General features: G+C 34.3%; 2 protein-coding genes across 2 annotated transcripts; one reads left to right on the plus strand and one right to left on the minus strand.

The window, feature by feature from the left end:
* Nucleotides 1–4,318: 4,318 nt before the first annotated feature.
* Nucleotides 4,319–10,710, minus strand: LOC121412594. The gene is made up of 5 exons (XM_041605375.1): nt 10,524–10,710; nt 7,906–8,024; nt 6,537–6,695; nt 5,479–5,616; nt 4,319–4,464 (listed from the first exon to the last, which is right to left on the minus strand). The coding sequence occupies exons 2-4, from the start codon at nt 8,006–8,008 to the stop codon at nt 5,489–5,491; spliced, it is 390 nt and encodes a 129-aa protein (XP_041461309.1). The 5' UTR covers nt 8,009–8,024; nt 10,524–10,710; the 3' UTR covers nt 4,319–4,464; nt 5,479–5,488.
* Nucleotides 10,711–12,356: 1,646 nt separating this feature from the next.
* Nucleotides 12,357–15,686, plus strand: LOC121412595. The gene is made up of 4 exons (XM_041605376.1): nt 12,357–12,463; nt 13,371–13,533; nt 14,317–14,535; nt 15,464–15,686. The coding sequence occupies exons 2-4, from the start codon at nt 13,404–13,406 to the stop codon at nt 15,577–15,579; spliced, it is 465 nt and encodes a 154-aa protein (XP_041461310.1). The 5' UTR covers nt 12,357–12,463; nt 13,371–13,403; the 3' UTR covers nt 15,580–15,686.
* Nucleotides 15,687–26,573: the final 10,887 nt, after the last annotated feature.

A 26,573-nucleotide genomic window follows, 5' to 3' on the forward strand; every position in this document is an offset into this window, starting at 1 on the left:
CGTTACTATGTCAAATATTATTTTGTATCTGTTTGAAGGAAATAAATGTGATTTTCAATTCAATTCAATACAGGTAATCAACGCAATTCTTTCAGGATAGGTGTGATACATGTATGTGAAAACTTTGGTGTGTTAGTAACAAGTCGAGCACAGGAATTTTGAACACGCTGTAATTTTGAAATCTGTGCACATGGTAAACCAAACAATAATCCATTACAATAATCAAGTTTACTACTAATAAAGGCATGGACAAGGCTCTCTGTGTTTTCATCATCTAAATATTTAGGGATGTGGCGAAGATTATAGAGTGTGTAAAATGCAGATTTGCACATACTGGATATATGTGTCTCCATTTTCAACCGAGTATCTAGCCAAACACCAAGGTTTCTTACTGTACAAATTGGTTTTACTTCAGATTCTCCAATTCTTATGTGATTAATATCCAGTTTCGCAACTTGTGTGGATGTTCCGACAATGAGAAATTCAGTTTTATTTTCATTAAACAAGAGCTCATGATGAAGCATCCAGGTTCGAATATAGCTTTAACAGCCTTCCAAGATTGAAACATTACATCAGAACAGAAAACAGAAAAGTATTCTTTCATCAATCGTCCCCACTGGATACTCCATTTTCTCGAAGTGTTTTGATCGAAACTCTTCTTTGATATTAATCTTCAAGGTTTCGACTTGAGTGATAAATTATCGGGAGCAGCGGGTGCTCCAGTTAAAAAAAGGTGCATAATGAGTTTCTATTGGTATGACCAACGGAAGTGGTTCATCATTTGTTTACTGTTTTCAAGTGCATTATGAGAGATGCATTGAAAAATCAGCTTGACACTTTCTAAACTCGTTTTCCCCGATACGTGTCTCGTTCTGGACAGCGCAGAGCAATCGGAAATTAGACAATTGTACTTACAAGAGACTTTAAAAACTATTTGTTATCGTCGCTCGTTCTTCGTTTGTCAGATTATTATTTTCATATCTTTCAAATGCACGTAATTCTTGTATTACCGGAATGAAAGCGACGAACTGTGTCGCAAATCGTGTAGAGATTTCAGAAACCCTGAGCTTTTTGTAATAGATTTGCTCATATGTTAAGGCTGTCTTGGTCTTTATCCGAGAGGAACTTTGATTCGTTAATAACCTTTTCAAAGTGTATAGCCTTGCAGGTAAGATTTGCATAATTTGATTGAAAAATTACTCTAAAGAACTGTATCTTCACGAGGAATGGGGCTAACGCACATACATGTATCAGCGGTACTTTATATCAGCCTTGTTATTTCAGGAATATCTTCTGCTTCCATAAGAGGAAGACAAGTCTATGAATTTCCTGAGGGGGAAGATGCCATAGTTTTCTTTCACCATGACAATGCTTCGAGCGAAGCTACCTACTCCTACGACTTGTTTGCACCTGATCAAGACTGTGTCTTCTGCGTGGATGGGATCATGGATACGTCGTGTCTTTCACCTGGACAAAAAGACCGTGTCCTGGTACAATACAACAGGAACAAAACTTTGTTGATGGTGTCCATGTTGCTTCAGGAGATAGTACGATCCGATAGAGGGTTCTACATTCTAGCACTGAGGGAAACAATTGATGATCGCGTTACCAATCTAATCCAAGTGGCTTACATAGATGTCACCTTTCCTCCCGGTGAGGCACAGTGTGAGCTTCGTTCCTCTTCGTATGACAACAAATTGAAAGAACTGCACTGCACCGCAACGGTCGGCAACGACGGGAAGGGTAACCTAACCTGCTTTCAACATGTTCAAGACTCGACGGACATGACGGAGTGTGTATTTCTTAGTCCTGTTACGTTCTCTTCAACCCACATAACGGCTACATTCTGGGTAGATCAGGAAAATCCTGTACAATGCTGTTCATTTCCTACTGATGATTCGGTCACACAGCAGTCGTGTCGCCAGTTCACTCATTTTCCAGTGGCAAGAGACTAACATGACTAAAGGCAATTTCACAGCATTTCTTAAGTTCTAAAATAGTAAATATGAAACCACAGGTATATATTTCCAGTGTGAACCTCCCGACGATGCCAGACGCCGTATGTACATGTACTTCTTAGATTGGTGCAGAGTAGAACGAAGTAAAATGGGTGTTTGAGACTTTGATGTATATACGTTGTAATTGTGTATGTGATAAGAATTGTGAGTATCTATATCGGTGCGCTTTTTGTTACTTAAACATTATTTTGTACATATGTAGTAATCTCCTTTTACTCTATGTGACATGAGATAGCAAACACACATGTAAATGCCAACAGACTAAATATCCGTCAGATTGATTTCTAAACCTGTATTCTGTTCTTCAATCAAAAGCTTTTTAAAATCGATATTCTGTAGAAATAATCAATTCTGCACAAATCCTGAAAAAATGTTGAATTATTCGCCTTGTATCTATTATATACTGGTAATAATGATAATTTTCTTTCTCTTTGGCTGGATAATGCACTTGACAATTTTGCAAAGAGTCCATTTTTTATATGTGGATTGAAAATAGAGATACTAAAGTTTAATTCTGTTACCGTTTACAAGACAGTGTGCAATGTACAAGGTAATTAATTTATTATTAGTAATTTATTATTTCCTCATGCAGCTTCGCAACCTCACATTGCATCAGTGTCATTACAAAATAATATTGTTACTTTGGGAAAGAAAGCCTTTAGGGATTTTTAGACTGTAGCTAGATATGGGGACGATCATAGATATACAAAATACGTTTTATTATTGTTTCATATTTTCTATGAAATTTGTATTAATTTAATTGATAGAAATAAACTCCATTTCGTCATGTTCATTGGAGTGAATTTGGAACCAGCGAGATTTTTAGCTCAAAAATTTATGACGTCAAAGAGTTATATATATATCGCAGAAAGATATATAGAAGCAAAAAAAATGTGTGTTATACCTGCATTCATGAAACAACTCATCGTGTATTTCGAATGGTGTATTAAATGAAAATGTTATAAATTCATTCCGTCGTGATGTTGTTCTAGATATTTCGTGCAGGCAGATAAATTACAGTGCTTTAATATGATCTTAAGTAGTAGTTTCGATCTTGATTCGGAAGAATAGATAATTTATTTTCCGAAGTTTAGCATTCGGGTTACGGATTGACTGGATTGCCAACTTATTTTTATTACAAAATGAAACTAGAATGTTATGATAAAAATGTGTTGTCCAAGTACTATCAAGAACTTGTTTCCTACCAAATGGCCGTTTCATAGCGCTTGTTATAATATCACATATTCAGTAATAGTTGAAAACTACTGAAGTCCCTTCTCCCCCCCCCCCCCCCCCCCCCTCTCTCTCTCTCATCATTCTCTCTCTCCCTCTCTCTCTCCCCCTCCCTCTCCCTCTCTCTTTCTCTCTCTCTCTCTCTTTCTTTCCTTCTCTCTCCCTTCGTAATTGGTTGATATTATGTCCCTTGTATCTCATCTTTTCTGTTCTTTCCATCCAGCCTCATATCTATTTACAATTTATCACTCTTCGATAGTAGCCGTCATTTATAGTTTCAAATATTAATTGCTGATTTTTATTACACATCACGACTACGGAGAGCGATACAGTAAATACCATTCCAAAAATTGTATCAAAGTTCGATCTTGTCATTGTATTCAAATTCACTAGATAAGATTTGATTTATTCATTTATTTCTTTAATGATGTCTGATTTTTAAACAGTGTGTCTTGATGACCCACTCTTTCGAAGTACAGATTTGTGCTTTGATCGATAATACTTATTGTAGTATTCTCTTACTATCGGAGTTTAAAGACTTGTTTTCGGGCTAAATGTTTTTACAAAACCAGAACCCAGTGATCAAACAAATAATAACACATTTATTTTCATAATTTTCTTTATTCCTATGGGGTATATTCAAGTAATATTTAGTAAATTAATGTTCACTGCAAGGAGAAAGATGTAAATGCTTTGAGGTAAACGTATGATAGTGTCTTCTGCAGGTTCTGAGCTAGATTTACACTGCAAAATGGGTGTAAAGTTACCAAGAACGTCTGCACAGTACACCACATCAATCTTTACATCAGTGTCCGATGTGTAAATTGGATAACTAAGGTTGTGGTCCAAATATCAGAGCCTCGTCTTTAATACAAAGATTTACAATTGATCCGATCAATCTCAAGTATATGGAAATCCATGAATGTCATTTTTTTTTTCATTTTGGAAATCTATTTTATGTCCTTTGGAAACAAACAAAAGTATACTGAATTGTCAAGTAAACAGTGAATGTATGAATTAACATCATTTCTAGAAAATATTTTGATCACATGCACGGGCATTTTAGATGTTGACGTTGCTGCTGACGTTCCATAGATACGATTGATCGGATCAATCGCAACCTCTTGTAAGACGGGCCCCAGATGTGGGGATATTGGTAGAAATAAGGTTTGGTAGGTCTGTATCGATCCCCATCTCAGGAACCTGCTCTTACCTGTGAAAAAAAGAACACATAAAATAAACACTGTTTATATTTCATGAATCTGTCTTTCATTTTTTTTTCCGAATTGAGATGGGTATCCATTCCAGTAGGTCAAGTCTACCCCAACAGGAACTTTATTTGAAAATAAAGGAAAAAACAAACAAGAATGTAGAAAAGAATAAAAAGGAACAAAACACAGGAAAGTTTAAGATATTTTAAAGTGATTTGCATAAAGAAGTTAAATGCTTGGTGCATTGATATGTCGACGATGTCACCAAATCGCTGTGACTTTTTTTGCATTGTATGAATTATACAATGTTTTGATTCTTGCACAAATACAGTAAGGAATCACTTAATCAAAATACAGTAGTTTGCACCAATTTCAATTCACATTTTTAGGGAGGAAGTAGAAAATTGATTAGTTATATATATATATTATTGGTTCCCTCATTTGCATACTAACCAATGCATATGAATTTAGCAAAACTTTGACATGTAATAACTCCCTCGATGATATTTTCAGCGTTAAGATGGTTTGATTGTTTTCTTTTAATTCAAATCAACCTTTCGTTGGGGTGAATTTCCCTTTACAGAAGCAATATCAATTGTTTTCACATTTAATTTAGTAACTGGACTTTCCCGTGGTAGGCCTATTTGATATACATGGTAAAAATGAAAATGGATATTCAGTGCGACATCTCGCAACCCGAAGAATAAATTCATATTAACAATAAAGTTTGTTTGAAGAGAATGATAAGTTCTACATTACATTGTCCTGCTTGTCTGGAAGCATAAGATAGTAGACCACTGGGGGCACATCAGGCGCATGCCCCCCCCCCTCCCTTGAGAGGCATAATAAAATGTGTACGGTGATGTAAATATGCCGTTCTAACACAAGTGACCCTCCCCCCCCCCTTTAAAAGCGAGAACATTTTATTGCTTGTCAAATTGGGGGTGAAAACCTTTATTTATTCATCGGGGGGGGGGCTTGGATCCGCCCCTGGCCCGTTACAGTTATAGACTCACTTTGATGAAATTATCCAATGATACCACAAGCCTTGCGAACGCCATTTACAAGCTTCTTAACATCGGCTGTCTCATAAAGGCCATATTCCATGTCTTCTTCTGAAATCATCTCAGGAAACGCAACTGACATTCTGTAGGCTGAAACAATTAAAAAGAAAAAGAAAATTGAGTTTTACTGATACATCTGTAATACTAAATTGATTCCAGTTAAGAGTGGAAAGAGCATCAGCATATCGATAAGATGTGACTTTTTTATACAGATAAACTTGCTGTTTTGAATGGTCTTCACTTCCAAAAATCGGTATTGAAATCAAAATGTTTAATACATCTTCGGGGCAGAAGTTGGGGGATTATTAAAATCATGAACATACATCTACATAAGAGTGAGTAGGGTGAGTTCATCAGTCTCATATTATTGAACATCCAAGATATCTTGCAAAGAATTATAACAATAATTGAACAAAGGCAAAACAATGAATGTCACTTATTATTTCTATGTTTAATTTTATAATCTGACTTTATTTACTCAAATCATTTTATTAGTTATTCAGAAGTGACATATAACCACACGGTTTGGGAAATGTTTCAATGGGTAAACAAAAGGGGACTTGTCGGGTATAAAAAAAGATTTCGTTTGACAAAATTTGATTTTTTTTTTTTTATTTCTGCATTCATCAGTTCATGATAAATATACAGCATAACATATAAGGTATATAACATTTTAAGTTTTATAAAACAATAATACAATATTCATAATATAAGCATTGAAAAATAAATGTTAACAAGATGCATTATTCGCTTGAAAGGAAATATAATAGTTTAAAAGAATGCAGGGAACCACCATCGTAAGCGATTAAGCTTGATAATGAGGGCGGCATCGTAAAAATTTTGTCAAACGAAGTCCTTTTTTAATCCGTTAGTTACAGTAGTAACATTGCTTCTCAGCAAGTCTATTTTTTAAGGGGAAGGCCTCACAAATTGTCGGAAGAGAATCAATGTTATTGAAAGGCTCCCTGAGTACCGTTTCACTGAACATTGACAGTTGATGGCGCACTTACCTAAATCACGTGAAGGAATTTGATTGACTACATCACACCCAGATTGGACTCCTTTCTTGATGTCATTGCCGATCGACTTTCCTACATGTTTCACCTTGTTGAAAGCCCTTTTGAACCAGTTCTGCAGCTCCACGTCATCCAAATCTAAATCATCATCTTCTGTAAGCATGGTAAGTAGAAGAGATAAATTTTATTGTCCTTCAGCTTCAAAATACCGGGATGAGTTGTCATTTATGATTAGACAATCTCCACACTATTCAATTTTCAGACTAGCATTTAAAACCCATCTTTTTTCTAGTTTGTATGTACATAATAAGCGCTTTTTAGGAAAGGCGCATACTATATAACTAATACCTATTAATAATTGTGTGAGAAATATTTTATATGCTTAACGAATAGCACTTCTAAAATGAATTCGATGCAGATGTAATAATCGAGAATGTTGAACCCCTCCAAATTTATAACAATCAAATATTACTAATTGACGAACAGAATGATTAATCAATGTAAAATTGGGACAAAATGTTGATAATTATTGATCGTACATTACTAATAAAAAAATAAGAGATTTAAACAGTTCTGACAGCTTGACAGACGACAAATGTCCATCAAAATATACTCCCCAGAAAAGACTAACAGAAGAATAAAAGATTCGTCCTTAGAACATGTATAATATTACGTCATTATACATGTACAAACTAACCCTTTCTCCTCATACCATCTCTCTCGCCCCCCCCCCCCCCCCTCCCTATATCTCACTCTCCCCCCCCCCCCCCCCTCTTAATACGCACTCTCTATCTTTCTTTATCCATCAATCTATTTTATCTGTCTACCCCTCTCCGTCCCTCTTTCTCTCTTTGTATTCGTTTCTCCATATCATTTTCTCTCACACCCCCCCCCCCCCTTCTCTCACCGAACTGGTCTGTATGATATGATGTAAATATATTTATATATATATCTATATTGTTTATCTATATTTTTATTAGGTGTTCAAAACTGATTCACAATGTACAAATACAGGTTTGTACAAGTTAGATAACAAACTTTGGAAAGTGTTTCGTAATCTCATCATGTTTTGCAGCAATAAGATATTCAGATCTAAACTCCATTGTATAATGAAGGAAAGAAAGAAATGAAACTTAGAGTGTTATTTTTTCTATTTTTACATCGACAAATATGAAAATGAGTACAAAACAGGAGAAAAAAAGAATATACATTAATAATGATTATTTTGGTCTTTGCTTCATTAAAATATTCTTTGGAAAGTCAACATTTGCACTCCCTCTTCAGGTTTTGAGCTCAAGGACTTTTCCAAGCATTTCCAGAGAGGTAACGATCGCACACAAAGTAAGGATATTATTGATCTTACCGAGCATATCTTCAAGCATGTATTCATCAAATTCTTCCTCATCATAACCATATCCCAACGACACTGCCAACGCCAAAGCTAGGAAGAAAATCGTCACCTTCATTTTGGTGGTATTTGATCTGCAAAGGAGATAAACGAGATGTTTTTAAAACTGTTTCAGTAAAGCTTCAAATTCATTTTTTTAATCAATTCTCCACTGAAATTGAATGTCTTCATTTTGTAATAAAACCTGAAATTTGAATGATTTTGATTTTCATAAATGTTTCCCTTTTCAGCCTTCACTATGTAATGAACTGCAATGATTATCATTTTCTTCATGATTGTTAGCCTAAAAACATTTAAAACAAAATACACAGACAGCACTGGACTAGGACAATAAAGGGATGCTCAGGTCTGAGAATATTTATATCTAAATAAATCGACTAAAATTCACAAAGCAAAATGCTGAAAATTTCATCCAAAGCAGACTACAGATAACAAAGTTAGTGAATTTTAAAGTTTAGCTATATTTTTTGCAAAATGTATGCACGTCGTCATGAATATTCATTATAGTTGGGCTGATGATGTCACATCCCCATGTTACTTTTCCTTATGTTATTACATGAAGTCATAGCTGCTTGATTTTTTGTTCATATATGTGTAAATGATGTGTCGCTACTATAATGAATTAAGTCGCAGCAATAAATAACTAAATGATGCACTTAATCAGTTGTCTATCCAATTATAATAGTTTCTGAAAGAAAAATTATTAATAAACCTAATTTCATATAATAAAACAGAAAGGAACTAGTGGGGATATGACATCATCAGCCCACCTAATGAATTTTTGTGAAGACATGCCTAGAACTGGTTAAACGAAATAATGCATATTTTTTTATATAAGATTGAATAACTGCGTTATTTGTTATCCAATTTTGATCATATTCACAGCATTTTGCTTTTTTAATTTTACTCTATTTATTGTGATATAAATATTCTCAGCCTGGAGCATCCCTTCAATTTTAATATTTTTTTTCTTTTTAAATCTTCAAAAGATTTTCAGTTATTTGTTTTTAAGAAACATTGACCTAAATAAGGAGGATATTTGAACATTTGTATGGGATGCAAATATCCCAATCAAATTTTGAATTTGTATTGGTTAGGATAACAATTATTTTGCCAAATAATGGCACACTGGCTTAATCCCGTATCTATCTGGTCTGAAGAACATTAATTATAAACTGGTTAATATATACACTCTTAAAACAAATCAGTCAAATTGACTAGACCAGTAGTCAGCTGGGAGCAACTGATATGGCAATCACTGATATTCACATTTCTGACATATATTCTAGTCAGAAACAACTCTTTTCTAGTAAAATATGACTAGAAAATAGTCAAATATGACTAGGATAACAGTTGCTCCCAGCTGACCCTATTACCCAGTCATTTTTTACTAATTTGTTTTTAGAGTGTAGTCAAATTGTGGAATCGAGATTGCATGGTATTGTAATAACAAATGATTTTGCGCATATATTTTGAAACGAATCACATTTTTAATACAATAAAATTCAATATGAACAATACATCACATTGGTATTGTCGATGGGGATAAAAAAATGCTCTAACGTGGAAATAAAAAAAATAAAAAAACTTTGAAACAGAATTGTTTCATTTCCGATAATACATTTACAATTGATTGGTTGATTGATTCAACTTATTCTTCTTCATTTCAAACAAATTTACAAAGTAGGTAGGAACAAATCACAATATGAATAACAGAAATGAAAACAAATTAACTCACTGGAAAGCATCGCTTGTCTATGTGAGTCCCCTGAAATAAATAACTGATTAAAATTTATCAAATACAAATAGAAATTAACAATATTCAATAGAAAAATACTAATGGGGTCAAGCTTCGTGTGTTTTATGCACTATTACATAATACAATCCTTACTACATGATCATACACATGGCATACAGGAAAATATACAAAACAACGATTCAATAGTGTTATAAAAGAAATTAGACGATACAAGACGGAATATTAATAACAAGAAAAAACAAAGAAGGTGTACACAGAGGAGGACAAGACAAGACAAAATAGGACAGAGAAACCACACACAAAAAAAAACACTACAGAAAACAATCCAAAAGACCAAAACAGACAACATAAACAAGAAAACTGCACAATAAGAATAAAAAGAGAAGACAAAGGTATGAGGAGAGGGGAAGAGAGAATAAGAAAAAGAAAAAGAGGAGGAGGCTGCTTAAGTAGAGCCGTTGGAGATCTGCGGCTTATATTTTTGGAGAAGAATTTTCGTTAACCCTTTACTGAAAACTAAGATGTGTCCGTTTATTGCGCACTGATTCCAAAAGAGAGTTCCAAAGTTTTGTACCGGGAAAAATAAATGTTTTATTCAGAAGCCATGGTTCTAGCTCTTGGTGGGTGAAATAGTCCGGCGGACCGTGTTGGATAATGATGAATATTGACATTTTTAGTGAACATGGGATAAAAAATGCTTGGTAGTTCATTTCTATCTAAAGTATACATAAGCTTTCCAAGATTATAACTACATGTTCAACATTTATATAGATTACTTAAGAAACAAACGAAAAGAAAATCATGGTATGGTTACCAGTGTGCTGTAACGATGATGAGATGGATCTATCTTCCGATACGAAGGAGGGTGATTCTTTGATATAAACTGCAACAATATATATCTAGACCAACGTGCTGATCTTGCTCTCTCGTAGTTTTTCACTCACTCTGACACCAAGCGGATGGAGACTTTGATGACGAAAAATATATGAATATACTTGATACATGCCCTTTTATTCACGATGTTCATACACTGCTATAAAAGGAAAACAGTGAAAACACATTTCATCGCAATGCTCCGCTGTTATTGGCCAATTGTTGTGATCACGTGACGAGGAGCAGTGCGGAATAGAAAGGAGATAGGCTACTGTTAACTTCACTGTCATGAATAGATTTATCTCAGCATATGGCCTTCTAACACATCTTGTGATAAAATATCACTGGCTATGATGAAATAATGGATTTACAGGAATTAATCATATCAACAAAATGAATAAAAATTGTTTGGGCTAGTTTTTTTTCTGCTCCCATTCTTTTATTTCATTTAAACGTGCTTGGTTGGTTCGTTCTTTGTGAGGGTAATGGAGATGAGAATCAAAACTATTTATATTAGCTTTTTTCAGTGCCCTGAGGAACGATTTTAAATGGGGGGTGTACAGTGTCAGTGGGTTTTGTTTTAAAAATTGTTCCAAATGAAGGGATATTGATAAGAAAAAAAAACTGAAGAGCATTTTTTGCTTGTCAACCTGATTTGCAGGGGGTTGTTGGCTATGATAAATAACATTCGCATCACTTCCTGAAAAAATATTTGGGTGTGAACAGCATCCCCAGTATCAAAATTTAGATGAGCTAAAAAGTATACCAGGGAAGAAAGGTTTATAGCATTGTCCATATAAAAATGAAATGTGTCCGTTATTTTATTTACTTCATGATTTTTAATACGACTTATGTGAAATGAGGAAATTGAGTTCTTTATTTTTCTTTAATAACAAAAAATTCAATTAATGAGACTTGATTTTTCTACACTCAGACAGTCATGACAGTAATAATCATGTAAATTGCATTCAAAAGAAAACTTATTACGTGTATAGGCCAAATAATATAAATTCATCTTTTCGGTTTGACCATGAGTCCACTATAGCATTCAGTATTCTAATGAGTTCATGAAGACAATTCCATTGTTCCACTACCAATACATTGCACGCCATATACTTTTTTTGTTTGTTTTTAACTACCTACACTGCAAAAACTCCGGTGTTGATTTAAAACCAGCACGGAATCTATATACGTCCACACCAGAAACTTATTGAAACAACACCAGTTTTAATACAAATTAAAGTTGTATAAACACCTTACTGGTGTTAAACCAAAACGAAACTGGTGTTGTGTAACGTACACTTCTCTGGTGTTGACATGATATAGATTCCGGGCTGATGTTAAATCAACACCAGGGTTTTTGCAGTGTAATGCCTTCCCATATTCTAAAGTATCCACATTTTGGGTTTTCTTTCTTTTTTTGGAAATAGCGTGTTCACAGTCTAGATACCTAACCTCGGAAAGCTTCATAAGGATACCTTTCATTCTTACCCCTGGCTCATCCATCTCACTCAAGCGTGAAGGTAGACGTTAAAACAACGGTGACCATAATGATTTCTAGGACAAAACGAACATCTTTGTATATGTCCAATACCAGCTGTTTTCATAGAGTATGTCTTGGTTTCATCTCATCTGCAATGCAGCACCATTTTTTATTCTTCCTGATTGTACGGGTAGGCGATCGATCAAATTTGAAGCACAATTAGTTGTCATAACGTTACATTCCATCGGTGATGATAATGATTGATGATTGGAGGTATATCTTCTTTAGAGGGCGCTTTATCTATCTACAAATAGATGAATTCTGATACAAGACCGGTAGTTTTCATTTTCAGGGTTATTTTCCTCCTGTAAACCTCGATTCCAGATTGCAACCGTAAGGTAAGTTTGTCCATATTTTTATCCATTTCGTTCATATGTTATTTTGTTCCATGATAATGAATGGCTTATAAGTTCATAATTGTATAGATGAAAGAAAAAAGAAGAATCACTGTGTAGGAAGGAGTGGGAAAGTAAAAAAGAAAATAATTTTAGATGATCAAAGTTTTTTGCTGGATTTATAGTCATCATGTTGGCAGGATAAATAACAATCTTTGGATATATCTTAATCTTAGAAATTTATTTTTAAAAGGTCATGTACGATTATGTAGTAGGGCACAGTGACCACATTTTGGTGACAGTACTTTCTGAACTTAATCATTAATCATTATGCATCGCTTCCAGTATTAAACGTAATAGCCCATTGAAATCATTTATACCTACGATTCTTTATACATTAAAAGAAGGCACAGGGACTTGCCTCTTTTACAAGCACTGCTCTTGGGCTTTTAGGCAAGCCTCCTCCGTTTTGTTACTTCATTTTGTTTTCTTAGCTGAGTCAGATTCGTTATTGTTAAATTGGGACGTTTAAGATTCAAACCTGGATTAATTACTGAATGATTTATTCATTATTATACATTCACAGTGTTATGGTTGATATATTTTTCGGTAAATATTTGACTCTGTAGGACTAATGTTAGTTTGCATTTTGCTGACGGAAAATGAATTAAAAAAATAAGCAAATAAATGAATGAATAAGTAAATAAATGAATAAATAAGTAAAAAGATAAATGAATAAATAAATGAATGAATAAATAAAGAAATAAATGGATAACTAAACAAATGAATAAATAAATAAATGAATAAATAAATAGGTAAAGTACAAATCGAAAAAAATCTTGGTGAATCCTATTAATACTTAGTACTAAAATGTAAGTGTACTGTTTTGCTTCAATGTTTTTTTTTTCAGGGAAAGTTCACATCAGCGGACGGTCAATTCATAATGAACTACTCGTCAATTGTCATCATAGTGCTGCTAGCTGTGATCGGGTTAGACCTCGGGCAAGCTACTTACGATCATGACCTTGAATTTACAGAAGATGAGTTCCAAACTCTAATGGATATGATGGAAGGTGAGTGTTCTTTCCCTTCTTTTTCAACTTTAACACTTTTGAATTTCAGATGGGAGGAGAGAACAGGGTTGACTCTTTATCATGAATAGAACAATGTCAACCGAAAATAAGAGCGGGGATGGGTCTGGCTTAAGTTTACATTCATAACCTAAACTAAAATGTGAAAAACCGAAAGAGGAAGATAAAGAAATGTTAATGTAACGACTGAGGTAAAGGCAGAATAATAATTGGTGTTGCGGATGGGGAAAACGACCGAGAGAGGGGGTCAGAGAGAGTGAGGGGCAAATTTGGATGAAGGGGCGACGCGGCGGCTCCATGTATGGTAGGTTCATAAACTGTACCAAACCCACACGTAAAAACGTATTTAATCCCCTTATTTAAGATCATTTTTTCAAGCTATACTGGAGACAAAAGATGGAAACGTCAATAATGTGAATAACGAAGAAACAAAACGAACACACCAGCGACACTGTTAACTTTTACAGATCTAGAAAGATTATAACTTGGAAGAAAATAAGTGAATGAAGGATTGATGAATGATTTTCCTGGTTTTAGTTGAATTGTTTGATTTGTACGACTTACTGGTAACATCACATGTGTATATGCTCTACAAAGACCGTCATTTTTTATAGCGCTGCAAGTTTTTTTATTTAATATTAAGACTATTGTAACAGATTCGGAGGCTGAATGCGATTGATTCTATTCATTAATACAAACACTATCATTTTTTAGGCTTGTTTTAATTGATCCATTTTCTTTTCAATATCTTAACGACTTCAAAAGATTCGGAGAATGAACGGGATGTGCGCCTTTCTAACTGGTTTAAAAAGGCATTTAATTCTGCCAAAGATTGGACCAAAAAGGCTGCCAGTGACGCAGGGAAATGGACGAAGAAGGCAGCCAGCGACGCAGGTAAATGGACCAAAAAAGCCGTCAAAGACGCGGGCAAAGCAATCAAGAAAGGATGTGGATATGTCAACGAGATACCAGTCAAAGAACTTGGTAAGGAATTCTCTTTCTTGATTTGTTTTTTTTTTTTGCTATCATAAAACAATATACAATGTCAAGATTCAGAATTTGATATTCATTTGCTGTCATTAAACCAGGGCAAATTTTTATTTTCGTATCTCCGTTGACTCAATCATTAATTCTAACTCCTTTTCCAATTTTACTGATTCAGACAATGTAAGCTTGTATGATGATGATGGCGGTGGTGGTGATGATGATGATGATGGTGATGGTGATGATGATGGTGATGATGATGGTGGTGATGATGATGATGATGACGATGAAGATGATGGTGATGATGATGGTGATGATGATGATAATGATGATGATGTTGATGATGATGATAATGATAATGATGATGATTATGATGGTGATGCTGCTGATGATGACGATGTCAATAAATCATGGTGATGGAGATGATGATTATGATTAAGCGAAGGTTGCAATTATTGTCTGACAATTGTCATATCTGACAACTTTTCTTGATTTGATTGGCTGAAGCGCAGTTGTTTGACTGTTGCGAAAGTAACTTCTGGATAAAACAGACTCTATAAAATAATAAATAAATTAATAAATTGTAAACTAATAAATTGTCTGACAAATCTTTTCAAGGAACTTCCCTGTGCCCAGTCTTAAGAATTGTAATTGATTCGATTGATCTCACCTATGGAAAGTCAGCAAAAAAAAATCGTTTTTAAAGTGTTTTTTAATTATGGCATAATATGCATGCAACGTTGTCTTAAGAAATCAGTCCGCCTTTTTCCTTTCCAAGTGGATTATGCTGCGTACGTTTCCTACTTGAATAATTATGACATTGGTGGCTTTCCATAGCTGATTTCAATTTCAACCTAAAACATAATATATACGTGCAATAACATGACACCAAATACTCAAATATACATTTTAAATATATTTTATTCAGTTTATCACAGAACGAAGGAGATGACAGAAGAAGAGTTTATGTCGGATGTCGACGAGGCTCAGCTAGCAGCTGCTTACAATGCTTTAAAATCAGGTTGCAAAATCATTGGGAAGTAGAAGGATGTACATCGACTAACTCTCCCTCCTTCAAATCAGGGCCCTGTCTTTCAAAGAGTTACGATTAATCCAATCAATCGTAACTCTATGGAAATCCGTCATTGTCATAATTTTTTTAAAGGAAATTTGCAAAATGTCCTTTTTAAACAAAGGAGAGCACACCAATTGTCAAAAAATGTATTTATGAATTTATGGATGTACATTCATATCTAGACATTTTTTTTGAGCAAGCATGCATTTTATATGTTGACTTTGCTGGCTTTCCATAGTTGCGATTGATCAGATCAATCGTAACTCTTTGTAAGATGGGCCCCTGGTGTCTCTTATGCTACAGTTTGACAGTCATACCAATGAAACCCCCTGCAAACCGAACGATTCTATGTCATAGGACAGACTGAATTAGGTTTCGCCGGTGTAACCGGTTATTACTCTATAAGAGAATAATCATAATCCTCAATAACATGCAAGAATCAGTTCATTCTATAATAAATTTTACTGGTCAGATGTCTAAATAATAAATACCATCATCCTTTGCCTTTGGGGTCCAAAATTTGTTTGCATTTATTCTTTGTTACGTTTTCAAACTTAAAGGACAAGTCCACCCAAACAAAAGAGAAAAATCTAACGAGCAGAAAACTGACAATTTCATTACAATCGCATGTATATAGGAAAGTTATGACATTTCAAGATTTTGCTTAATATCACAAATCAGTTATGTGCATATCCTGGTCGGTATGCAAATGAGAGGACTGATGACAACACTCACTCACCCACTATTTCGTTTGTATTTTATTATATGAAATATTCTCCTCATTGGAAAATAAGCTTTCTTCCTCCATGAACATGGAGAATTACAAACGTTTTAACATCTTATGGTTCAGTCAAGCTGGTCATTATTATCAAATCTGTAAAATTGAAATATTGTAGAATTCAAACAATAGAAAACAATAGATATGGTGAGTGACGGACATCATTGACCGTCTCATTCACATGCCACTGAGTTGTGCATATAACTGTTTTGTAAAAGAAAATAAGCGAAAATATATAATGTCATAACTTTCTCATTTTACATTCGATTTTGATGAAATCTTCAACGTTATTCTTGCTTGATTTATCTCCATTGATTCAAAATCAACATTTTTTGGGGGGATGGACTTGAGCTTTAATCCTCATGACTCTCGAGATATTCTCAAATGGTTTGTTAGATTTGATTGAAAAGTTCTTGAAAGAGTGGATCATCCAGATAAAAATGTGTCAAGATATAATTAAAAAAAGAATGCATTTAAAACATACGAAACTGAGAACCAAACTTTTCATCATTACGAACAATACAATGTTATTTCATAAGATACAAATTTCCTCTTATTTCATTTGATTCAACTTATATTTTGTTTGCCAGATCACAGGCATATACATGTTTAGTTGCACTTGTTTAGTTTCCAATAATGATCGGACCTAGCTGGTCTATATAATATCATTAGAAAAAGGTGTTCATGCGTTCATGATGGTTAAAGGACGATTGTTGTTGTTTAAGATCTTGACGACGACTACGATGATGATAACGATGATAACAATGATAACAATAATGTAGGTGGTAATCATGGTGTTATGTGGTCGTGGTAGTCATGATGATGATGATGATGGTGATGACTTTGATGATGATGGTGATGATGATGATGATGATGATGATGAAGATGATAATGATGACGATATTGATGACGTTGTTGATGATGATGATGATGAGATGGCAATAGTGGTGGTGGAGATGGTCATCATGATGTGATGTGGTGGTGATGATGATAATGATGATGATGAATGAAGATGGCGCTGATGATAAAGTTGATTATGATGACGATAATGAGACAACGACGACGGTGATGATGATGAATATACTTATAACAACTAGACCTGTACAGGGATATTTTTGGAATACACGAAGACAATAGTTACTTGGCAAATCAAATGCGAGCACACAGCCAGAGCTGAAAATGTTGTTATTCAGACAATAAAAGGGATGTTTTCACAGAGCATTTTTTTTATCAATTTGTAAATCATAGAAAAAAATGAAAGCTCGATGTCTGAGCTGAACAGGGGCGGAAATCTCTCCCAAAAGGTAGGGGGGACACAGGGGCGGATCAAGCCTTCGCCAAGAGGGGGGCGAAATTTGTTTCAGCCATATTTTCCCCGATCGGCAGCTCGAAGATGATTTTTGTTTGTTTCTTTGAAGGGGTAGTCCTCATTAGTCACTTCTTAGCTTTATTCGTATAAATTGATATATAATATCAATCATAATCCTTATTTATATGATGCGAGCGCGAAGCGCGAGCTAATTTTTTGGAAATTTCATATATTTGAACTAATTTTTTGGAAATTTCATATATTTGAACTAATTTTTTGGAAATTTCATATATTTGAACATTCTGGGCAATGTTTGTTATCCTGAAAAAAGATGTGTATGCAACTTAATAATTACTAGGAACCCAAAGCGCGAGCAGGAATGAACTGATGGAAAAGATACCTGTTATAAAGTAGCATTTAACAGTCGAATAATGCGAGCGAAGGGCGAGCTATTTTTTTACATTTTCTTTTTACATTTTCACCTAAAGAATTGTAACTCAAGCAGAATAGGTATATAAGTAAACAACTGATGCGAGCGCGAAGCGCGAGCAGAAAGTTTCAAGATTTAGTCCTATAATATTTACTGAATGAGACATTCATGTTTTGTAAGTCATGAAAAGGACGAGTATTAATGCGAGCGCAAAGCACGAGCAGAAATTGTTTATATACCTTTTGAACTGGTACCTGTTGAAAAGGTAACTGTCAAAGACTGCTTGCACTTAGCCATGAAGGCGTTACATATTTCAACAATCAAAAAATGAGAGCGCGAAGCGCGAGCTGAAAATTTTTGAACTTTCTTAAAAAGAATGGAAAATTGTAATCAGTTTTTGTAATCGTGAACAGAATAGCTATACAATTTAATAATTGAAGCGAGCGCGAAGCGCGATCAGAAAAAAAATCGAGATTTAGACCTAGAAATGGGCCACTCTGTTCATGTTTTGTAAGTCATGAAAAGGATGAGTAATATGGGGTCTTCCTACATTAATAATAATAAATTTTGATATTGTGATCTGAAACTGGATAATGATTTAAATAGAAAACAACTTGAGTATCTGAAAAAACATGCGCGCGTGTGTTTCATATTTAGACCTAGAATCTAGGCATTCTAAATACATCATGAAAATCATGAAACTTTGATATTCCGATCTAAAAAAAAGAGTAAATTTCAGCTTTGTATTTGAAGCACTTTGTAGAAAATCGAAGGTGGATATGGATCGCACTTAAAAAAGAGCTGATATTTCCATTATCATTACTCCGAGTTTTGACATGGGACCGGACATCCTTACGACATGTCATCATATGAAAATGATGACTATCTTCCTATTCCTATTGCTAGGCGAGATGAAACAAAAAGGACAATTTGATATTAAATTAATATCATATTTATTAATGCCTATAATGAGGGCGCGAAATCTGATAATATGGCATAAAAACTGGACATTTTACTTTTGTAATTATGAATAGGATGTTAATTTCTAACCATTAATGCGAGCGCAAATCGCGAGCTAAATTTTTGATAAACTGTCATGAAAAGGGGATTTTAAGTAGTTTGTTGTATAATCAATATTGAAACATATATAACTCGCCAGACCTATGAAGGGATATTTTAAAACTTTATGAAATACACGAAAATAATAGGTACCTGATAAATCACACAACATAATGAAAGTTCGATTTCCGAGGTGAAATATGTTTTGTATATTGACTTCCAAACTTGACATTCGAGCTCCATATTGAACAAGATATGTAAATCACCTAACAGGCAATGTGAGCGCGAAGCGCGAGCGAAAATTTTATATAATGGCACGAGAGTTCTTTTTATTTTCCAAATCTTCCCCTCATCCTTTTTTATGCACTTGTTGTCCTCTTCTTTTCCTCCTCTCTTTTCCCTCCTTTATTCCTTCTTTCTTTCCCTTTTTTTCTTTTTTTGGTCCGCCAAGAGGGGGGCAGGCCCCTCGGCCCCCTGGTCCGCCTACGGGGACAAGGGCGGGAAAATTTGACAAGCAAAAAAAAGGTTATCCAAAAGTAAGGTCATCTTGTCCCAACTCGTCCCAATCATAAAAGACCAAAAATAGTAGGGGGACATTTGATATTGTGTCCCCCCTACTATTTTGAGTAGGGGGACACGTCCCCCTGGGATTTCCGCCCATGGAGCTGAAATATGTTTTATATATTGATTTTAAGACCTGATATTTTAAGCTCCATATCAGCCTATTGAGCAAGATATGTATCTTATCGAATAGGTAAAGCAAGCGCGAAGCGCGTGAAAAAAATTTGTAAAGTGACCTGAAAGATTTAACTTTCTCACCTTATTTTGTTCACTCGTCTTCCTCCTTATTTTTCATCCTCTCTTTCAGCTTTCCCTTTCCCCCTTTCTTTCCCCCTTTTTTTTTTTTTTTTGTTCCGCCAATAGGGGAGGGGGCTCGCCCCCGCCCCCATGATCCGCCTACGTATATCAATAATAATAGTGAAATTGTTAGCGTTATTTTTTCATCCCGGTATTCTTCTGGTAGCACCGACAGTAAGCAAACAAAAATCCGACAATATATACTATGAACATTATGTTTGTAATAATAATTTGTAAAAATTCACTGGCGTATAGATGGGGGGCTAAGGATAGCACCTGCCCTTTATAAACATATTTTTCACAAATTTCCACTGATTCAACAAACAAATTATTCTGTTTAGGAAAAAGGAAGCAAATTGACAAGGCAACAATAGTCAAAACTGACTAGTTTGCCTATTCAAACTCAAGATTCAAGGTTTATTCATAACAACATTTCACATTTTCAACAAAATCAACAACTCAATACAAACAATGTTATACAATACAACTTATCATAGATAAGCATAAATAAATATCGTAAAATATGAAATGTATACCTAATATAACAATATAAAAAAAATGGTTCTAAGATAATGACAAAGAAAGAAAATGTAGAAAAATAACAACAACAACACGGGGAACATGTTTTTAGGAATAAGAGGAAATAAACGAGAAAAAGGGAAATATCATTAATTTACAGTTATGTCAAAATGTATCACAAATATAGATTTTGGTTCAAAAAGCGTCGAAATTCTAATTTGCTTGCGACTTTTATAGAGATTTTGCCCCACATACCAAAGGCATATAATTCCCCTAGTAAATTTTGACTCATTATGCCGCTGTTATTGTAGAATTGAATGGTTTCTGACACCATCATGGCGCCTTCATCTTTAGACATAACATGTACAATTTTTTGTATTATATTTTCTCTCTTTGTATGAATGTACACATTTGGTTAGATGGTAAAAAATAAGTGTTTATTTGAATTGCATTGAATTGAATTTAATGACGTGGGATGTTTGCCCTGTTGCAAAGAGTACAATAAAATATCTGTTAATAGTGAGTTGGTTTTCCCCACTTGTTTAAAGGGAAATGTATACAGTCAATTGACTATAATAAAACAGTACGTTCAAATCGATTTGGATTGTGAATCTGTTTTTTTTTAACCGGGATAAGTAACATAGCACGGACATTATGCAAATGGGTTACCCGATAATTGATAGCGCTAAGGATTATTTTCACGAAGCACTCAATGAGTTAAACATATAATTATCATATTATATGCCTCAAAAGTTTAAACTTTGTCGCTATATTGAGGATAATCGGTGCCTCATGAATGCCAAGAGTAGAATAAGTATAAGAATAAGGATTTATTTACCGTCCAAAAATGGAAATTCTTCTTGTTTACATGCCGTGCAACAAAATAAAGACAACAAATTATGAACAATGAAATCTGCATTTGGATCATGACAATAAACATAATAATACTTACGTAATAAGTCATCGCAGTGTTTTTTTTATTATTAAGAAAGGCATTAGGTAAGTTTATTGCAATTATCTGAAATTTGGGAGTTATTAAAGAAATACATTATTGGATTGATTCAATTACAAAGTGAGTTATAAACCTGGTGGTGTTTCATAAAGCTGTTCGTAAGATAAGAGCGACTTTAAGAACGACTGGTGATCCTTTCTTTCGGTAAATGGTATACACCATTGGCGATGGTTTAGCGCGTAAGAAAGGTTCACCAGTCGTTCTTAAAGTCGCTCTTATCTTACGAACAGCTTTATGAAACGGCCCCCGGATCCAACATACATAAACATTTCAGTGTAACTATTATTATACATATGCATTTATTGTCATGTTCCAAATGTAGATTTCATTGTGTATGAATTTACATAATCTGTTGTCTTTATTTTGTTGCACGGCATGTAAACAAGAAGAATTTCCAATTTTGGACGATAAATAAATTGGAAGGGATTTAGATTATGATTACAATTAATTTGCAAATTCATTGAGTGATTTCTTGAATTTCAACAAGGTTTAATATCAAACTTGGTTTTATATTTTACATTTAATGTGAGTACTTCTTATGAATGTATTCATGTATTCTTGCTAGCATGGATCATAATCAAATAGGAAAGAGGAAGAGAAAAAGGGAGAGAGAGAGATGAGAAGAGAATGGAAGAGGGAGAGAGAAGAAAGAGAGAAAGAATAAAAAGATAGAAAGAATAGAAAGAAAGAAAGAAAGAAAGAAAGGGGGAAAGAGAACAAAAACAAAGATAAGAAAAGAAAGATAGATAGATAGATAGAAAGATAGAAAGAAAGAAAGAAAGAAAGAAAGAAAGAAAGAAAGATAGATAAATAGATAGATAGATAGATAGATCGATAAATAGATATATAGAAAGAAAGAAAGAAAGAACGAAGGAAAAAAAGGAAAGAAAGAAAAGGAAAGGAAAGGAAACAAAAGAAAATATGAGAAAAGAAAGGAAGAACACAAGACGGAAAAATCTACTTTAGCAATTGAGTTTAGGAGACGGAGAGAAATGGGCACAAACGAGTTAGGATATCGGATGGAATTAGCCTTAACACACCGCCATTGTTTCCCATTTCCTAACATAGCATTACTGATATTTAGAGGATGTGATTTTTTTTGGATACTTCAATTTCCTTATTTAGAGTTATTTCCTGACAAATCAGGTCCAGATCAAATTCTATATTCAGGATTGTGCCTGCTTGTTTTACTTTTCTTTTTAGTTTCCTCTTATCTTAAAGTCTAGCACTGTTATATCACAAGGAGCACCCACAAATCATCACGCTTTCAATCACTGATTTATGAAACAAATTCATTATCTTCTCGTCAATTCTAAAGCTATAGCTTCCGAATGAATTACATACTTTTGTTTTCTTTCTTAGATAGATCATTGATTTGATTTGCAGGTTAATTTGTGAACTATTTGTTATGTATTATCAATATTATTATTATTATTATGTTTGCCATGCTACAAAGAGAACAATACAAACATCTGTAAAAGGCGAGTTGGTTTTCATCACTTGTTTAAAGAGGAAATTATTATCCCAATTAGTTGACTGTAATAAAAGAGTGCATTCAAATAAAGAAAAAAATATTACAGCAATTTGAATTGTAGATCTGTTTGCAAAACAGTGATAAGTAACATAAAACGGACATATTATGCAAATAAGGTACCGATAATCGATCTTGCCAAAGAATTATTTTAAACATATAATTATCATACTATATGCACAATTTTTTTGTACACTTTGTCGTTGAATTGCATAGTGGATGGCAGGGGTATAACACTTTCCATTAAAAAGCACGCCCACGTTCTCCACTGTAAAATATTGGGTAAAATTTTAACCAGCAGGAGGGTAATTATGTGCCCAACCAATTTGGGGCAGTATTTTAACCAAATGCGGTATTATTGCCCGGTAAGGAAAAAATAAGGCGCAATAACTTTATAATGGACAAAGTGTTCATCACACTGGATAACTAAAAATGCCAAAAAGAAATGCCTAATGTTGGTTGGATACATAATTACCCTCAAGGAGCATTTTTACCCAGTATTTTTTTAGAGTGAAATGAAGACAGTTTCCCCCTCTGAAATATCATAACTTAATTATAACCACATTTGTAACCTCTTCCTCATAATACATGTCGCAGTCAAACGAGCCAAATCGACTATTGGAAATAAATGCCCTAGTCACATTGGCAAACCTAGCTTCAGACCTATCTTAGGTATCGAGTTACTCTCTCAATGGCATACAATATAATATCGGTCGGTTTGAAATATGGGAAGGGACAAGACAACAAACTCCCCCCACCAAAAAAAAAAAAAATTATAATAATAATAATAAAATAAATAAATAAATGAAAAAAATAAATAGATAAATAAATAAGTTAAGGAATAAATAAATGAATAAATAAAAAATAAAATAAAAAGATCAGAAATAGCAGAAATATGAAATAATTGTCTCAATATTATGTCAAAGTATATCATAAAATTAGATTTTCATTTCAGTAAGGTTAAGATTTTCACTCGCTCGCGATGTTTTAGAAGTTCTCCCCTTCCGCCATGGCCCTGGGAAGAAGGGCTGCTGAGGATGCTGAAGCACCCCAAAGATTTTCCCTTGGGGTGCTGCGTGTATTATTCCTCATAGGCAGTACCCCCTGGAATTCTGGTAGGTTTGTCAAATTTGAGAAATGTATGGTAAATGGCTAAACATTAGCATCAAAACCCTTCTTTCTTTCTTTCTTTCTTTCGTTTTTTTTTTTTTTTTTTTTTGGGGGGGGCATGTCCACTTTACTTCAGCACCCCTAGCCCCCCCAAAAATGGTTCCCAGGACCCTTCCTTCCGCCTGCATGTTTTATTCGCTTCCTCATAATGGTTTTGATCATTAGGCAGTTGCCTATCCGAATATAAAGTAAAAATGACGATCAGAAGTAATTAAAAAAAACCCTTTCAGGGTCATATCTGACCTTACTCCGGGTCATTGGTGACCCGAGATTGAATTTAATTCCGACTTCATTGCACTTACACTGCAAAAACTCTGGTGTTGATTTAACACCTGCCCGGAATAATTATGTCCACACCAGAGTATTGAAACAACACCAGTTTGGAATCAAACCGATGCTGTTTTAATACTAATAATTAATACTTTCTGGTGTTATACCAAAACGAAACTGGGGCTGTTTAATACTTCTATGGTGTGGACATATAAAGATTCCTGGCTGGTGCTAAATCAACACCAGAGTTTTGCAGTGTACTGATCAGTGCAAGGCCAATCTGACACGGGATATGTTTAATTTACTTTCAGTCCAATTCGAGTAGTGTACATGATTGACACAAAAGTACCTAAATCATATATCGGGATGAGTGCTAACAGTATCACGCCTTTAATATGTTAACCAAACTTGATTGGGGAAGGTCGTCATGGTGTTGTTCTTGATATCGATCGCGCACGAGGCCTCTGTTACCTCGAAACAATGTATTGTGAAATCATCCACTGTCAAATCCTTTGTCTTTCGCAATACTTGTGTTGTCACGCCCCGCCTAGCGAAGATCTTTCACATATTTGTACCATTTAAAGGGGAAGTTTGCTCTGACAAAATGTTAGCCTCAATAAAATTACACAAAAAAGAGAAAAATATATTGATAAAGGTTTGATAAATATTCGTCAAATAATGACGATTTTTTTTTTTACTTTTAAATTTATTTTCACGATTACATTAAAGGTATTGTTTAACTTTGTGAGAAGCCGATTAAAAAAATTCTCAAACCAAGATGAAACATGTGTACAAGTGCATGTATTAGAACTAATAAACCCTGAAAACAACCATTATTGAGAATGGAAAGCTAAAACTACAAGGCAAACCCCGATTTTGTAAATAGGCGTCTTATAGACACCTAAATAATACACATAAGTGTATAGGATGAAATTAAGATGGTGTTTCTGGTCACTTTATATTTCAATTTTTGAAGCACTAAATAATTATTTTCGAACGCAATTTTTTCTGGGTTTCATTTTTGTATCATATCACAGACACAGGTGACAAGTGTGACCTTCTAGCTCAGATTTTTTAAAAGTCAAACCAATGTTAACCAATCACTTTAACCTTTACCTAATTTTCCATCTTTCTGTTATTGAAATAATCAATTTTCGTCAGGGTGAACTCCTCTTTAAAAAAAATCAGTTATAACTTGATACATAGGCCCCATTCCAATGCTTCGTCATACCCTAGCTACAGCTATACAGCTGCGACGGTCTGACGTAGTTGCAGCCAAGCAAACGAAAGCTTACGAAAAAGGAGTAAATTTTCGTTATCATAAAATAAAGTTTTCTTATAGTTGATATTTTGTTTGAAATGATAAGGTGTACGCCCTAGCCACTCGCAAGTTAACACGAATAAGACATCTTTACAGTTATAAACTTCAATATTTCCCAGACTTTCCAACAAAATTTGTAAGCTGTAGTTTCTTATGCTAAACAGGGCACAGTGAGTCCTCTTAATAAGTAGGCCACCCCTGTAATGAACGAGAATGGACAAAACGACACTGAGCAGTTGCCCCTTTAAACACCTTTCCTTTAAAAACTGTCTAATCACTTACTGGGGATTCCCAAAGACAATCCCATTTCAATAACCGGTGAAGCATGATCCAAATGAGGGATTTTTTAAAAAAAGAATATCAATGTGTCTGCTTTAACTCCATTGAAAATGGTTACTGAAATAAAAATAATTAACTATCCTCAAAATTAAACTTGTAAGTGACTTAACTTCAACGTTCATTTGAAACCACAAAATCATCGTTTCGAAAAAAAATAATAACTTCCCTTCTCCGTGGATACTGTAAGCCTATTCTAAGCACGCATGCGCATGTATCGTTCCAGATATTATTCGTATATCACTATCAGCTTTTGTAAAGATCACCTTCTTTGATTGTTGGCTTGATGTGGAACATGTTGAAAGAGAACCATCTTGTTACTGTCTTCTACACCTGAAGGTGATTGATCTCTCCACAAAATGGACTTCAC

This window comes from Lytechinus variegatus, chromosome 4 (assembly GCF_018143015.1).
Source record: "Lytechinus variegatus isolate NC3 chromosome 4, Lvar_3.0, whole genome shotgun sequence".
Taxonomy (NCBI): domain Eukaryota; kingdom Metazoa; phylum Echinodermata; class Echinoidea; order Temnopleuroida; family Toxopneustidae; genus Lytechinus; species Lytechinus variegatus.

Bases quoted from the DNA above. Each gene is read 5' to 3' on its own strand.
- LOC121412594 (XM_041605375.1), bottom strand. From the start codon at position 8,008: ATGAAGGTGACGATTTTCTTCCTAGCTTTGGCGTTGGCAGTGTCGTTG. The intron at 6,696-7,905 runs GTAAGATCAATA...CCATGCTTACAG, and splicing joins CATGCTTGAAGATATGCTCG to AAGATGATGATTTAGATTTG. The intron at 5,617-6,536 runs GTAAGTGCGCCA...TAATTGTTTCAG, and splicing joins AATTCCTTCACGTGATTTAG to CCTACAGAATGTCAGTTGCG.
- LOC121412595 (XM_041605376.1), top strand. From the start codon at position 13,404: ATGAACTACTCGTCAATTGTCATCATAGTGCTGCTAGCTGTGATCGGG. The intron at 13,534-14,316 runs GTGAGTGTTCTT...CGACTTCAAAAG, and splicing joins TCTAATGGATATGATGGAAG to ATTCGGAGAATGAACGGGAT. The intron at 14,536-15,463 runs GTAAGGAATTCT...TATTTTATTCAG, and splicing joins GATACCAGTCAAAGAACTTG to TTTATCACAGAACGAAGGAG.